This window comes from Prosopis cineraria, unplaced genomic scaffold (assembly GCF_029017545.1).
Source record: "Prosopis cineraria cultivar Desert tree isolate PC_DT_omini unplaced genomic scaffold, ASM2901754v1 PC1, whole genome shotgun sequence".
In the NCBI taxonomy this organism is placed as follows: Eukaryota; Viridiplantae; Streptophyta; class Magnoliopsida; order Fabales; family Fabaceae; genus Prosopis; species Prosopis cineraria.
In genome coordinates, this window is record NW_026555332.1 from 36,310,048 (window position 1) to 36,325,506 (window position 15,459).

General features: G+C 31.2%; 1 protein-coding gene across 1 annotated transcript; it reads right to left on the reverse strand.

Annotated features, from left to right (window-relative positions):
* Window positions 1-10,213: 10,213 nt before the first annotated feature.
* On the reverse strand, window positions 10,214-15,257 carry LOC129308896 (uncharacterized). The gene is made up of 5 exons (XM_054950270.1): window positions 14,691-15,257; window positions 14,455-14,490; window positions 13,996-14,097; window positions 12,875-12,991; window positions 10,214-10,583 (listed from the first exon to the last, which is right to left on the reverse strand). Exons 1-5 carry the CDS (start codon window positions 15,159-15,161, stop codon window positions 10,533-10,535), a joined length of 777 nt encoding a protein of 258 aa, XP_054806245.1. The 5' UTR covers window positions 15,162-15,257; the 3' UTR covers window positions 10,214-10,532.
* Window positions 15,258-15,459: the final 202 nt, after the last annotated feature.

Consider the following 15,459-nt stretch of genomic DNA (forward strand, 5'->3'; position numbering starts at 1 on the left):
CTTAGTTTGAATAAAAATACCATCTGTCATGTCAAGTTAATCTAAGTCAAGGTACATTTTTTTTTATTACTTTAGAGGTGAAATTATTACAATGCAAATAGTTTACAATATTGAATGTTCCTCAAAAAATAGTTTAAGAAAAAAATGTATTTTTGCTTAAATTCATTTGGCATGACAGGTGAGATCTTTGGTTAAACTTAAGTTTCAATCAATATTTTTAATTGTCGACGTTGATGAATTTAATGTCAAGGACAAATATACTACCCTTTGATTACTTTAGATGCAAAATTGCTATGGCAAATAGTTTATGACATTGGGTGCTCATTGAAGAATAGTTTAAGAATAAAAATGCACCTTAACTCTTGTATATTTGATTGAATTTGGGGAATGGACATTAAAATACTAAAATATTGAATTAAACTTAAACAAGAATTAAAAGATTTGAAAATATGAAATAAGTACCAAAAGTTCTTTAATGAATTCTTCTAAAAGTTTACTATTGTCATTTAATGAGTTGCTATCCTCAAAATAAAAATTTACAAGTGAGATTCACTATTTTGTAAAGGAAAAATTTTCCAAATATATCATTATTTGAAAATTATTTTCCTTCCCAAATTAAAAAGTCTTATAAATTTGTGTTTTGAGAGAAAGTATGAGAGTAGTAAATCACTTGAAGTTGTGATTTTGTTGAAAGGCAAGATTTATGTATTAAGCCTTATATATTTCATATACTTTCATCCAATCAAATCATGACACATGAATTTTAATTTGTTGATGATATTAATAATAAGAATTTGTTATAAAATAACTAATTTCTAAAAGATACATTTGTCATGATTTAATTAGAAACAAGTACTTGAAATATATAAAGCTAAGTATACAAGTTCTTTTCTTTGTTTAATAAGTTTTCCTCCAATTAGCAAATTTTTCTTTCAATTTTTTATTTTGTTAATTGTAACTCAATTTTTTTTTCCAGAATCATGAAATGATAATAGCAAATTTTTTATATCAATTCACTAAACGCAATCTTTAGTAGTATATCAATTCATTAATTAATACCAACCATATAAGTAATTAATCAATTGTGTTTATTTTCTTTAAACAAAAGTATATCTTTGGTTTCCTAACTTTATATGAGGTTTAGTTTGATATTTTAATTTTATAAAGTATTTTTTCAATTATCTAACTCTATTGTCATTAATCTCAAATGATGATTTTTTTGCCAATCATTATTATTTAATAAAATTAAACTTAATATATCAACATTTTAAAATTCAATGTCCACACTTTCGTTAATGAAACTAACAATATTAGATTAAATGACTGAAAAGCACTATAAATTAAGAAATTAAAATAAAACATTGTATAAAGTTAAATGATTAAATGTAAACTTTGACCTTTTCTTTAGAAGCTCCTAAATTATATCATTCAATTATCTTTTTTTATCTCTGAAATATTAAATTAAAAGGCTAAATATTTGATAAAAATTAAAATTCTAAATAAGAATTTTTAATGCATCTTATCTATAAAATAAAATAACAGCACGTATATGAACAAAAAAAACCCAGGATTAATATAAAATAAACCAAAAAATGTGAGGTGAACAATGTGCATTAAATAAAATTCGGGAACAAATGTGGCAAAAAGTGATTTATCACAGATTTTATATAAATGTATCATATAAAAAGGTAAGTATGTATTAAAAAATTAATCATGGGTATATCATATCAGGTGAAAAATAATAGCTTGTGGGCAGCTAAGCTAAAGGTCTATCGTAAGGTTAAATTCTTTCTGTGGAGAATTTTCTCCAAGCCAATTGCTTGTAATGAAGCACTTTATGAAAGATGTGCTAATAGAGTAATAGTCCTGTTTGTTCCATCTGTTTTTGAGGCTATAGAATCCATTGAATCGGTTTGGGTGTCCTCTTAGTATTCTTGTTAATACAGCTGCTGTGCAGAATTTTATCAAGTGGTTTGAGCAACTTATATTTAGTAAGAACGAGCAATTGGAGCATATTATGGCCTATATAGCTTTCTTTTGTTGGAATGTATGGAAAATGCATTGTGATTTTATCTTCAATAATGTTGTCTTTGATCCCTTGAAGGTTATAGAGTCCACAAACAGCATGATTAATGATTATTGGAGTGCTAATGGCTTTCTCTCCTCTGACGTCCAAGCTACTATGGAGGTTTCTAAGGTGTATTGGTCATGTCCTTCTGTTAGTGAGATTAAAATTAATTCAGGTGCAGCTTTCTGCAAGTTCACTTTTGTTGCTGGTCTGGGTTTGCTGTGTAGAAATTACGAGGGTGATTTCATTAAAGGTTGGATGCGGGGAGTTTCAGCGAGTTTTAGTTTTATGCCTAAGGTCCGTTTGGGTACTTTAATTTTCACATTTAAAAAGCAAGATTTTATTTTTAGGATATTAAAAGTTATTTGAATAAAATATTTTTTAAAAAAGAATATCTTAAAAGCACATTTAAACAGTGACTGAAAATAAATTTAGAAAATATAACTATTTGAAACCTTTGAAAAGTGAATTTAAAAAGTGAGATGTTATTTGACCATACTATTTTAAGTTTAATCTCTTATTTTTTATTTAAAAAATAATTAATTCATTAAAAATATAATTATTATTTTAATAATAATAATTAGGTATCAAGTTTTTAGCATTAGAAATTGAATAATTAATCATATTAATTTTTTTCATTATTGTATAATAAAAATTACAAATCTTCATCACATTTTTTAAAATTATAAATTAAAAAAGTACAAATAACTAGAGATTAAGTTTTTAACATTACAAACTTTATGCTATTTAAAATATTTATTATATTTTTTAAATATTTTAAATATATCATATTTGTACAATAAAAATTATAAATCATCATAAATCAATGTCATTTTTAATAATTATATATTTAAAAATATATTTTATTATTATAATTCAAACAACTTTTCACCTATCAATTTAACTTTTGAAAAAAATATATTTAAATATAAATTTTATTATAATAATTAATTTTTATTAAATAAATTTTTAATAAATAAAAAATTAAACGTGCATTTAGTTTTTGGCCGTAAAAAAAGCAGTGATGGGAAAGAATTTTTTCCAACTAAGGTCACTGTTGAGCTGGATTGTGCAGTTCTATTTAAGGCTTTGACCACTCATGCTTATGGTAATATCTCAATTTTTATTTTTAAAATTTAAGTAATATAGTAATGAGTTTCCATGATGATTAGAATTTATCATGCAATTTGTTGGGTAGAAATATTTTACTAAAAAAGAAGTGGGGCATATTTTTAGAAACAGAGAAAATTTACTAAATTAGGTACGATTAAATAAACATTTAAAATAATGTTTTTAATTTTTAACATACTATTTATGTATCATGAAATATAGTGCACACATAAATTTTTTGGAATCTTTAACCTTCTAATCTTTTGATTTTTCTGACATAAAAAAATTAGCATATTTTATCATTAACATTTTGAATCATGAAATTTACTTCACAATCATTAATTTGGTTTACTACTTTATCACATTTTACAATTTTTTTATCAACATAATATGAAGCGTATTTTATTGACAAGTATGATAAAATAATCCATGCAACACACAAAGTGGTGACTAGTTTTTATTTACTATAAAGATAGAAATTCGGCCGTCCTTTATATTTGAGTAAAAAGAAATAATTAAAATAAAAATAAATAAATTATAAAACATACAACATGTATAATGAATAATTTTTTAAGAAAAGAAAAGAAAATAAAGTAAATAATAATACGTAAAAGATAAGATTAAAAACAATAATTACCAAACAGTGGGCCACAACTTGATTTGTCATGTTACGGTATTACTATTATACCCTTCATCTGGTGAGTGCGTGAGAGATTGAGAGGCGTTCATTCGTCTGCCGCGTTGAAGAATCGCAAGGGTCGGATCGAGTGTCTGTGATGGAGACAGCACCGCAGCTTCTAAAATTTTGGTAAGTGTATAGCTACCCACCTTTTTGTTTCCTTTTGATGTTTTCTAGTCCTGATAAGGGAAAAATATCTAGAGATAGATAGATGTTTAAATTTAAAGATTTTTCTCAACTGATTATTAAGTTGTTAAAAAAGCTAAGTTAGTTAAGTTAAGAGTGGTTTTTGCTCAAATCTTTGATTTTGAAGGTTCTAGAATAGTTTTAAATGTTTTGAGGAACTTATGAAAAGTAAATAATAATTCATTTATAATCTAATAAGCTAGAAATTTTTTTTAAGAGTTTACATTTATTTATAAATAAGTTGAATATAAAGGTTAGAGTTAAATATATGAAATTGGAAAATTGGAGGATGAACTTTAGGAATAGAGTTTTAGTCTTTTGGGGGAAAACTGAGTATGGAGAGTTTTTAATAAATTTATAGAGGTGAAAAATTCAAAATTTTTTTATAGAAATTAATTTTAAGTTGAAAGACAAAATAGTTTAGAGATTAAATGAAGAATGTTGGGAACTATTAGAGTTAATTTTGAATAAAATAAATAATTGAGAATTATTAAAAAATTATATTTATTATTATCAATTTTTATATACTAGCATTTGTGGTGGTAGTTCTATGAACGTTTTGGAACGTATAGTCTTAGTTTGAAAAAAAAAAAGTAACAATGATTATTGTTTTTATATAAAAAAACTGTTATTTTATATTATTATATATATAAATTGTCTTGAGAGGGCTTGTTGGTTGTTGAAAATCTATGTTTTAAACTATTTAGCATGCTTGTGTGATTGTTGAACTATTATAATTATTTTATTCCCTTCAAACATTTGTTGAGTGATGATTGGATTGTGAAAATAATTGCTTATGATGATTTAATTTTTTCAAGCATGCTTAGTTATTTTATAAACTAAAAATAATATAATTTAAACTTTTCAAGAATACTTGTATGTTTGAAATCATTTTAAATGTAATATATTTGTAAGGAGTATAAGGGATGATATGAATAAGGTAGATATGTTGGAGATTATTTATTATTTTCACCATGTGGTAAGCCACTACTAAGAATCCCATGATTGGTGTTTCTTGTCAGGGCCCTTTTTCCTTGATTTGGGACTGTGTGACATTGGACACCTCTTTTTAAAGGAAAGAAGTTTATTCTTGCAAGCGATATACTTTTGGCTAGTTATATTTTCAAACTAGGCTTTAGCTAATGAGATAAGGTACATGTGAGGCATAAGGAAGGGTATGTGATGCATCACTTGTTTATATGATTTTTTTGATATGCTTTTGCTTGGAGAAAACAGTATTCCCTAATTTGTGAATTCATTTGTGAATTGATATTGTGAAAGATATTATATATATAAATATATATTGTGAAATGAGATTTTAAATTGATTTACTGATATATTTAGAATTATTATTTGTTACTAAGATATTAAATTTTATCTGTTACCTTTTACAATTTTCAGGTGAGGGTTCTTATAGGCATCAAGGGAAGATGCCAGGAAATTGGGCATGTGTGCTCAAAAATCTTTTGGTTGGGCACATGTTTCATTCTTAGTTAATTGCCATGACCTAGAATATTATAAACATTTATTTAATATTTGAGAATTTATTGATGAACTTCACATTTAAATACTTGAGTTTTAGCTGGGTATGGATATATTAACAGGAGTTATTTAAAAATGAGATATTTCTTGTACATTAAATTAAAGGTGTTACACTAATCAGGCCTGTGTGTAGGAATGCCACCATATTATTGAGGATCTCATCGATGGTATGTTGGAATTTAGTGGATGAGCATAGTTAGTTGTTAGTCTAAGCCTATACAAAGGAATAAGATTAGACATTTAAGAAAAGGGGTTGTATCCATCTCAAGATGGAAATTAACAAAAATCCTCACCTCAATTTTCATCTCAAAGCTGGGGTTTGTAAATCACCCTAGTTAAGTAGATTAATGCAACATTTTAATCAACTTTGCTGTTAGTATTCTCTTCCACCTCATTTTTGACATGGTATCAAAGCCCTTGTGTTAGTCTTGGAGCAACCATCAATTTTCAACATCCCTTGTACTTACATCCATCAGATACGCAAACCCTCAAATTGGTTTCCAAAATTCTCGTCCGCCTAAAAAATTATGCTGTATGGTGTAGGGCGATGAAGATTGTGCCTAATTCAATGATTAATTTTAATGCTTATGATAGTTTAATGCAATGTGGTTATTGCATTAATTGTGGGAATAATCGCTTGGGTTAAGTCACAATTTTTACACACGAAGTGCTGCAATTGAAGCTCCGTTAGACAACTCCCAAATGGCTGGCAATCATCTTCTTTGAAAGTACTATGTTGTTAATGTGAAGGACTCGCCTTGAACACATTGAAACTATGACTTACTCTAGTTCAAATTATGTGTTGTTTTTTGTCTTTCATTTTACCCTTTCCTGCTCTTACTTTATTGCAATAATCATTGACCAATGCAAAGGACTACTATAATTCTTTGTTCACATAATCACTCGTCTAAAATCTCTTACCATCTTGCCCTAACCAAACCATAGAGATATGACAACTAAAAGAGCACTGAGAGTTCAATTAAATCACATAGAGGTTTAATAAAATCAATGCAAAATGAGGGAACAAAATTTAAATGTGTCGTTACCACACTGGAACAGCTTCACCAACCGAGATCTCTTGAAATCCATGCCCTAATATACCATTGAATTTGACCATAAAAATGTAACACCAGGCTCCTTAGTTGCTTCAATAAATTCCTGATGGGAGGTTAATGAAGGTCCTTATTTCATTGTTTTACCTCGAAGTTGGGGTTGTAAATGGCTCTAGTTGAGCGGATTAATGCAAGATTTTAATCATTTTTGTTGTTAATATTCTCTTCTACCTTACTTTTGACATGGTATCAACAACCCCGCGTTAGTCTTTTGGAGCCACAAGGGATCACTATTGATTTTCAACATCCCTTTTACTTACATCCCTCAGACACACAAACCCTCACACAAGTGTCCCAACTTCTCGTTGGCCTAAAAAATTACGATGTGTGGAGCAGGGAGATGAAGATTGCGCTGCTTGCATGGAATAAACTTTGTATTGTTGAAAGATCTCGCACAAGGGAAAAGCAAGATCCGACCCTTCGAGCATAATGGGATCCCTGCAACACTGTAGTTTTATCATGGCTCTTGAATTTTGTAGACAAATCCATTGCAAATGGCATTGCAATTTCATCATTGTTACTAGTTTTACTACTTTACAAAGCATAATATGTTTTTAATCATGAGTTTCCCATCTGATTCTGGTGCTCCATCTCAGAATGATTTCAGGGAATTGGCCAACCTGCACAAAAAAATCAGTGACATCTATGAGAATCTCCTTGCCAATGACACCGGAATTCTGAAAAGGAAGAATGAACTCTTGGATCGGCTGGGAGAAGGTTTGGAGGATTTGTAGAAAAGTGTAGAAAAGTCAAATACTGAACATGCTTGGCCCGACAAAAAATAGTCCCTGGTTTATGCGAGGAGAAATAAGGAGATGAGGAGAAGGAGGATTATATCCTACCTCAACAGGGAGATTAACAAATGTCCTCACCTCATTATTTCACTTCAAAGTTTGGGGTTTGCACAAAAGTCAAAAACTGAATATGTTTGGGCCGACAAAAAATGAGGCCTGGTTTATACAAGGAGAAATGAGAAGAGGAGGAGGAGGATTGTATTCTAACTCAAGAGGGAGGCTAACAAAGATTCTCACCTCATTGTTTTACCTCAAAGTTGGGAGTTTGTAAATCACTCTAGTTGCGTAGATTAATGTAAGATTCTAATCATCTTTGTTGTTAATGTTCTCTTCTACCATAATTTTAACATGATACTAAATCTTTGAGTCTTCTGTCACTTTTTTTGTCTTTAGGGATGAGAGCTGTGCTGCCGACTGGATGGCTGCTAAGGCTTCATGGGAGATGGGAACGTATGGTCTAGTTTTATTGGCATCTCTTCCTTTAGCTTCTCTCATACTCAGAGATTCTGTTCATATTTTCTCATATGATATGGACCAGCAAAGCAATGAGATAGATAGGGAAGGAATCGGCTAAAGCTTTTCTTGGCTGTCAGCATAGTCGTATTTGTTTTTGTTAATTTGTATCTGTTGCATTGTTTCAGTACTGTTTGTTTCAGTTTGCTGTCTCTATTTCCCTGTTATGTTGTACTTTGTGATGTCTCTTGGTAATGGAAGTTGCTTCTTTCGCTGGTAAAATAAAAAAAATAAAAAAAGGTCAAGTAGACATGTCAGTGAAAGCTTTGAACGCAAATTTATCTAATGTTATATCTGGATGCAAGATGATTTGAATTTATATTTAAATTTAAACCAAATCTATTATTTGAATATATGAAAATCTATTTAATCAAATCCAAATTCATGTTTTATTATAATTTTTTTATAATTTTAAATTCTCTTGAAACCCTAAATATTTGAAATTATAACTATTAAAAACCTCTCATATTTCTTCACATTTTCATTATTGATGCCTTTGTTACTTTCATCTCTCCTCTCTCTCTCTCTCTCTAATTGAAAAATAGAGATATACGTGTCATTTTTAATCTTCGTTTCTGCCTTGGATTTCAGCTATCTATCGAAATAAAAATTTCTAAATATATGAATTCTAAATTGAAAATTCTAAGTTCAAATACATTAATCCAAATGTTACCTAACATTATTTTATGGGACTCTATGAGTCTCATTGCGCCTATAAATTGATATGAATTATGTTTTCGTTTAGCATTTCCACACGAAGAGCTTAAGTGCTTTAGAGTTTAAACCATTTCATTCTTCACCCTTACATTTGTTTGATGGACAGAAAACTGCCAACGAGGTTATCTCAGGCCATGTCACCCTCAAACTTCTTAGTCATGACAACTACTTACAGGTCCACATGGGCCAGGTCGGCATTAGTAAAGTACTTGGTCTAATCAGCCATTATTACTTTAGTTATTTGTCAAGTGATCTCATCTTTGAACTTTTTGCACTGGGTCAACTTCGATTCATCTGCACATTGATTTCATGTGATATCATTTAATGTAAATTTTTACAAAATGTACATGGAGTTTAAACATACCAAACACTACAATGACAATTTTTTCAATGAATATAAACATTCTAGAAAATTGTGGGTGTCTATTTTTCTCTCAAGTAGCAAATGATTTAACATAAGTTGTTAGAAAATAGAAAAAAAAAAAATCTATTTGTTATAATTCAGAAGTTAGTGACTTATCGTCTGTTTCAAAAGTTCAGTTGACCATTTGCCAGTGACGCAAAGAATTCAATTTGCCAACAAAATAACAACAAAGTAGCTCAGCCCAAGGCCAGGTTCAGTTAAGACAGAAACCATATTTATGAACAATTACAACTCCAATGAAGGCTTCATTTTATTAACCAAACAGAACGATCAGAACAAGCATGCTAACACTCACAAGTGGTACAAGCCTGCATCTAATTACTGAAAAATATGAAGAGAAAACAAGCAAGAACCAACAAATTGAAGAAAATACTAATTCCAGAGAAAATATTATGTGGCCTATTTATCATTTTATGGCACAATAGGGAAGATGGTAAGAAAGCCATCAGAGTTTAACAATATTTGACTTCATAAATAAGTAACAGAAAAACACAGATGCCATCCAATTTGACCCAGCTGGATAAAACTACTGTCATAGGTTACCAGTTATAACTAGCCAATTTATGATTCTTTTAGGCTTGATTTGGATAGGGAGGAGAGAATACAAGGAAAATTTCCAAAACAGTAAACAAGAATTACTATTTTTGAGTGTTTTCTCTTACAGCATTCTTTCACAATTTTCTTTCCATCCAGCCCAAGGGTTAAAGTATAAGTTATAAAGTGCTTTGGAATTTGTAAATTTTTTATCAGTTCAACAGGGGAAAAAGCTTCAAAAAAGCACATATGTAAGAATTTGGGAAACAATCGTTTACCTGTAATGTGAAATATATTGACAGGCCACTCAAACATCAGGTTACAACACATGACAAAAAAATGTATCTTGTGTGGTTCAATAATTGATTAAAATAAGAAAGCATCTATATCACCAGCTACCTTTTGTCTTTGTGGTTCATCGCTTGACAGTGAATCACTTCGGCACAGGTTCAAATGCTGGCACACCAAAAAAAAAATTGAAAAGCATCTATATCATTGTAACTTCAATCATTTCGCATTTGATAAGTCTGCCTGTTACTTGAAGACATGAGAATCCCAACAAGATGGATCCAATTTAGTGGGGGAAAAAAATTTAGATGTTTATTTATACATCGAATTCTTTTGTCAAAGTAATAGTAAACATAGATATTACTTAGGAAGGACAAAGCTGGAGAAAATATTGGGAATTTATTTTGGAGGTGCTTCAGATTGCATCACAAAGCTCGAGAAAATAAGAGATTTGAACAACTAACTGAAAGCTGATGCAAGGTATCCATTACACCTTGAAAATAGTAAACAAATCACATCCTGAAATCAGTGTGATTTCATTGCACCTTTGTTCAAAAGGTAGATCTCATAAGTTATTAGCAACAGCTACTTTTTCCTCAAGTTTTGCAATCCGTGCCTGCAAAACCATAGCGTAAAGGAGAAACAAGTGATGGCCATGTCCAAGCATCAAAGAACGAAAGTGATGGATTCAATGTTCACAAGATTATACTTGATAGATTATCTTCAGAGCCACTGACGAATCCAAGGGAGGCTCCTCTTCCCCACCCCACCCCAAAATAAATAAATAAATAAAAATTTCAAACCATCCTTTATAACCGTCCTTTATAAATTCATTCTAAAGCTTTTGAATAATTTTATAAGAGTCTTGAAACAAAGAAAAGAGAACGAAATATTTATAAAATTGCTAAGAGTAGGAAAAGAAAATCAAAAGATCTAGAATAGGTAAGGTGTATAAAAGATGAAAAGGGAAGAATTTTAGTTATAAATGATGAAATTAAAAACAAATGGAAGACTTACTTTTTTAAACTTTTCAATGATGGAGAGAATTCGTCTAGTAATTTGGAGAATTTAGTAACTCGTGAAGGAGAACAAAATTTATCATTCTATCAAATAATACGTGATAAGGAGGTAAAGGAAGTTCTTAAGAAAATGGCAAATGATAGAGCCAATGGACCTGATTGTATATCTATTGACGTGTGAATATGTTTAGGTGAAGAAGGGATGAGATGGTTAACTAAGTTATTTAATGTAATTTTACGATCCAAAAAAATGCCTGATGACGAGAGGAAAAGTACATTAATTCTTATTTATAAAAATAAAAGGGATATTCAGAATTGTACTAACTATAGAGCGATTAAACTCATGAGCTACACAATGAAATTGTGGGAGAAAGTAATTGAGCATAGATTGAGATTGGAGACAAGTATTTTTGAGAATCAATTTGGTTTTATGCCAAGTAAATCGACTACAGAGGTGATTTACCTATTAAGTGAATTAATGGGAAAGTATCATTGTAACGATAAAGATTTACATATGGTTTTTATTGATTTGACAAAAGCTTAGTATATCAAGAGAAGTTCTTTGGAAAGCCTTGAAAAAGAAGGAGGTACAGATTGCTTATATTAAAATTATACAAGATATGTATGAGGGGTTAAAAACTAGTATAAGAACGTCTAGTGGTCAAACAAAAGACTTGTCTATAAAGATTGAATTATATCAGGAATCATCTTTGAGTCCTTATCTATTTAACTTGGACTTAAATGTTTTGACAGAATATATTCAAGAGAGAATTATCAAATGTATACTCTTCGTGGATGATATAATTCTCAAAGCATAAACAAGAGAAAATATTAATTGTAAACTTGAGTTAGGGATGAGGACATTGGAGTCAAAAGGTTTCCATCTGAGTAGGAGTAAGACGGAATATTTATATTGTAAATTTAATAAAAGACTAGTCGACAATAATTTGGAAGTGAAATTAGGAGATCAAATTACACCTTAAGTAAAAAAGTTCAAATATTTGGGAGTCATTATTCAAAATAATAGTGAAATCAGTGGAGATATTTTACATAAAATTTAAACTACGTGGTTTAATTGAAGAAAAGCTAAAGAAGTTATTTACGGCCGTGAGGTGCCTAATAAACGTAAAGAAAAGTTTTATCGTACTGCTATCAGACCGACTATGTTATATAATAGTGAATGCTGTGCTCTAACGAGACAACAAGAACATAAAGTTTGAGTAGCAGAGATGAAAATGTTATGATGAATGTGTGCACATACATGTAAAGATAAAATTCAAAATAAACACGTACACGAAAAAGTGAGGGTAGCACCTATTGAAGAAAAAATGATAGAAAATTATTTAAGATGGTTTGGGCATGTCCAAAGAAGACCTCGTGAGGTACCAATGAGAAGAGTGGAATATATAACTTTGAGCCTTGTTAAGAGGAGTAGAGAAAGGCCTACGAGAACACTTTTAGAAATTATTGAACGCGATCTTTTGATTAATAATATTTTTAAAAACTTGATAAATGATAGAATACAATGGCGTCTTGCAATCCATATAACCGATCTCACCTAATGGGATAAAGGCTTGTTATTGTTGTTGCTGTATCCTTTATGAGTAGGAAAATTTTATTTGTAAAACATGCTTAAATCAATACCCCCCCCCCCAAAATGATCATTTGCATCCCATCAGAGCATATTAAACTTTCAATGATTACTCATTATATCGACATCAGAAACAAATGAGAGATATCAAGGGAAATAACAGAGTTTTCTGCAATCTTGCCACATCAACCTTCTCGCAGAATTTAATAGACATGGATGCAAATATTTACGTTAGATAAATGAAATACAAGAAAATCTAAATATCTAAATAGTTGGGGACAAAAGATTGAATGCTACCTTGAATGATTTAGATCGTCGGATCGAAGGATCTATATCTATAGATGCCAAATATGACTTTTCTGCTGAATCGAATTGCTTTAATTCCAAAAATGCATCACCTTGGCAAAGATAAGCCTGAAAAGTAGTTCACAAGATCTATTTCAGTGACATGCTCCTAAACCATGAAAGTAAATTTGATTTTGGCAGGAACAGTGAGATGATAAATTACTAAATTAAATCCACATAAAAAATTATTTTATTGGGTAAAACAAAAACACACCAAAGTTAAAACAAACATATTCAAACAGATGTTATCACTATATATATTCAAACTGATGGTAGACAAGTAAACCAATGGTTAGAATATCAGGGCCGTTACAAAAACAAACAATTCATATCCTGACTAATTGAGATAAGATCCTGAATATTGTTATAATTCTAAACTATAAAGGGCAGTATCCCTTTGATGAAAAGATTTATGAAGCTTTTGGCAGAAGTCAAAACAAAAATACTTGTTGTCACTCAAAACTTCACCAAGTCGACTGTAATTCCAATATTGCTACCGCAATCATGTTGATACCTAAGGACTGGTCTCTTGGCTCGCCATCATCATCTCTACATGAATACTTTAAATAGAAGATCTGATCCATCGAAGAAGATTTTATAGGGTATGCACAAATTAAACTCCTCATGCTGCTTACGAAGATTGAGCATTTCAAATGCATCAATAGCCAAGATGCACACGTTTCAACTTTAAAAGAACACCGTATTGCTCAACAAATAGCATTCATGATATCTTAATGCATAATTGCAAGTTATGACTGTGCGGGGATTGGAAAGGAATACAAATTGATGTCCCCATCTTTACTCAAATGCACAAAGGTGCACCATTTAACCTGAACCGTTACTATGACTTGAGATAAAAAAAAAAAATGAGTAAAATACTTTTGATTAACGGGCATCATTGAACGGTAATTGTCCAGGAATCACTAATTTCTAGAGAGAAGTATTCCATGATGTAACCCAAACCATGTATTTTCACCCAGTGCCATTTAATCAATTAAATATCATACTTACCCACCGTGATTTGGAATGTCATGAAACTCTGTTCTATATAAATTTATAAGAGATTGGCTCACCTCAGCATACTCAGGTGCTAATGCCAAAGCCTCCCTTGCGTCTTCAAGAGCTCCAGAATATTTACCCATGCCAACCTTACAACTGACCTGAATGTCGGAAGAGTAAAGGTCTCAACTTACTTATCATGGTTAGCACAGTGGAGATGAAACTCTTGCAGGACACCAAGGATTATGTTCAAAGTGAAATGGGGGAAAAACTATATTCTCTCATATTGAAGCCAGATTGCAAGCAAGGAAACAGCAACACCTGTTGCAAGCTCTCTTTTCTGGAAAAATAGGCAACAAAAAATGCATAGTATTTTAACGATGACCAAATGAAAAGACTAATGGTAAATCGAATTATAAAACCACTAAATGGAGCATAACAAAAAATCCACGACCTTCCACAGGGCTACCATAATAAACCTTCGCAGAAATAATTTTAACTTTAAGTTCGTGACAACATACCTGCATTTATATTACATGTACACCACCTAATGGTTTTAATTCGATAGCCTGCACCAACCAAAAACTCGACAATATCAATCTCAATATAGCTTCTCAACTCCAATCTAACTACATAAAAAATCGAGCTCTTGATCACGAAACTACTACATGATTTTCTTTAAAAACAAAAGAAAAAATATAACTTTTCGCCTCAATGATAGTCAATAAAACAGTAAACTTCACATTCAGGCGCGAAAAGGATGGAGTGCCTGTGAGAGCAGAAGTTCAGCCTCAGTGAAATTCTGCTTCTCGAACGCAACCTCAGCTCTCTTCCTAAGCGCAAGCGCATCTAAACTCTTTTTGGCATCATAGGAATCCGAACCTTCTCCTGCGGAAATCAAACCCAACATGACCTCAGCCGCTCGAGCCGCAGTTCCGCAATGACCAACGATGACACCGTCCGGCAGGACCACCAGGTTGGGACCAGCACCGCACTTGCCCAAACAGCCGCACGGTTTGACGGCGACATTCGGAGGCGCAAGACCAGAAAGGATTTCTAGGGTTTGAAAGGAGCCCTGTTTGCGGCAAGTCCGATTCGTGCATACCCGAATTTCTGGTTGCACCGCTTCAACGGAGAAAGGACGATCTCGAAGACGGCAACGACGACGTTTTGAAGGAGCAGACGGCGTGGTGATCAAAGGGAATGGAGAAGTGAGGAAGAAACCATGAAGTGCTTCCATAGATTGATGGAATCCCACTTCAAACCAAATCGTCGGGTTTCTTACCGCTAGGTCCCGCGCAATGGCGCTGCCTCTTGGGAGGAGGAGGGACTAACAGAGATATTTTTGCCGTGAGATTTTTTTTTTTTTTTTAACCAAAGATCAACATTTGACATGAGATACTGTCAATAAGTTTTGCTAAAAATTAATGAGTATGAGTAGTATTAATTAATTAATAAGTTAAGTTAAAATTTTAATAAGTTATCATAATTAATATGTAAAAGGTACTATCACAAGTTTTTTTAAAAAGTTAACAAGC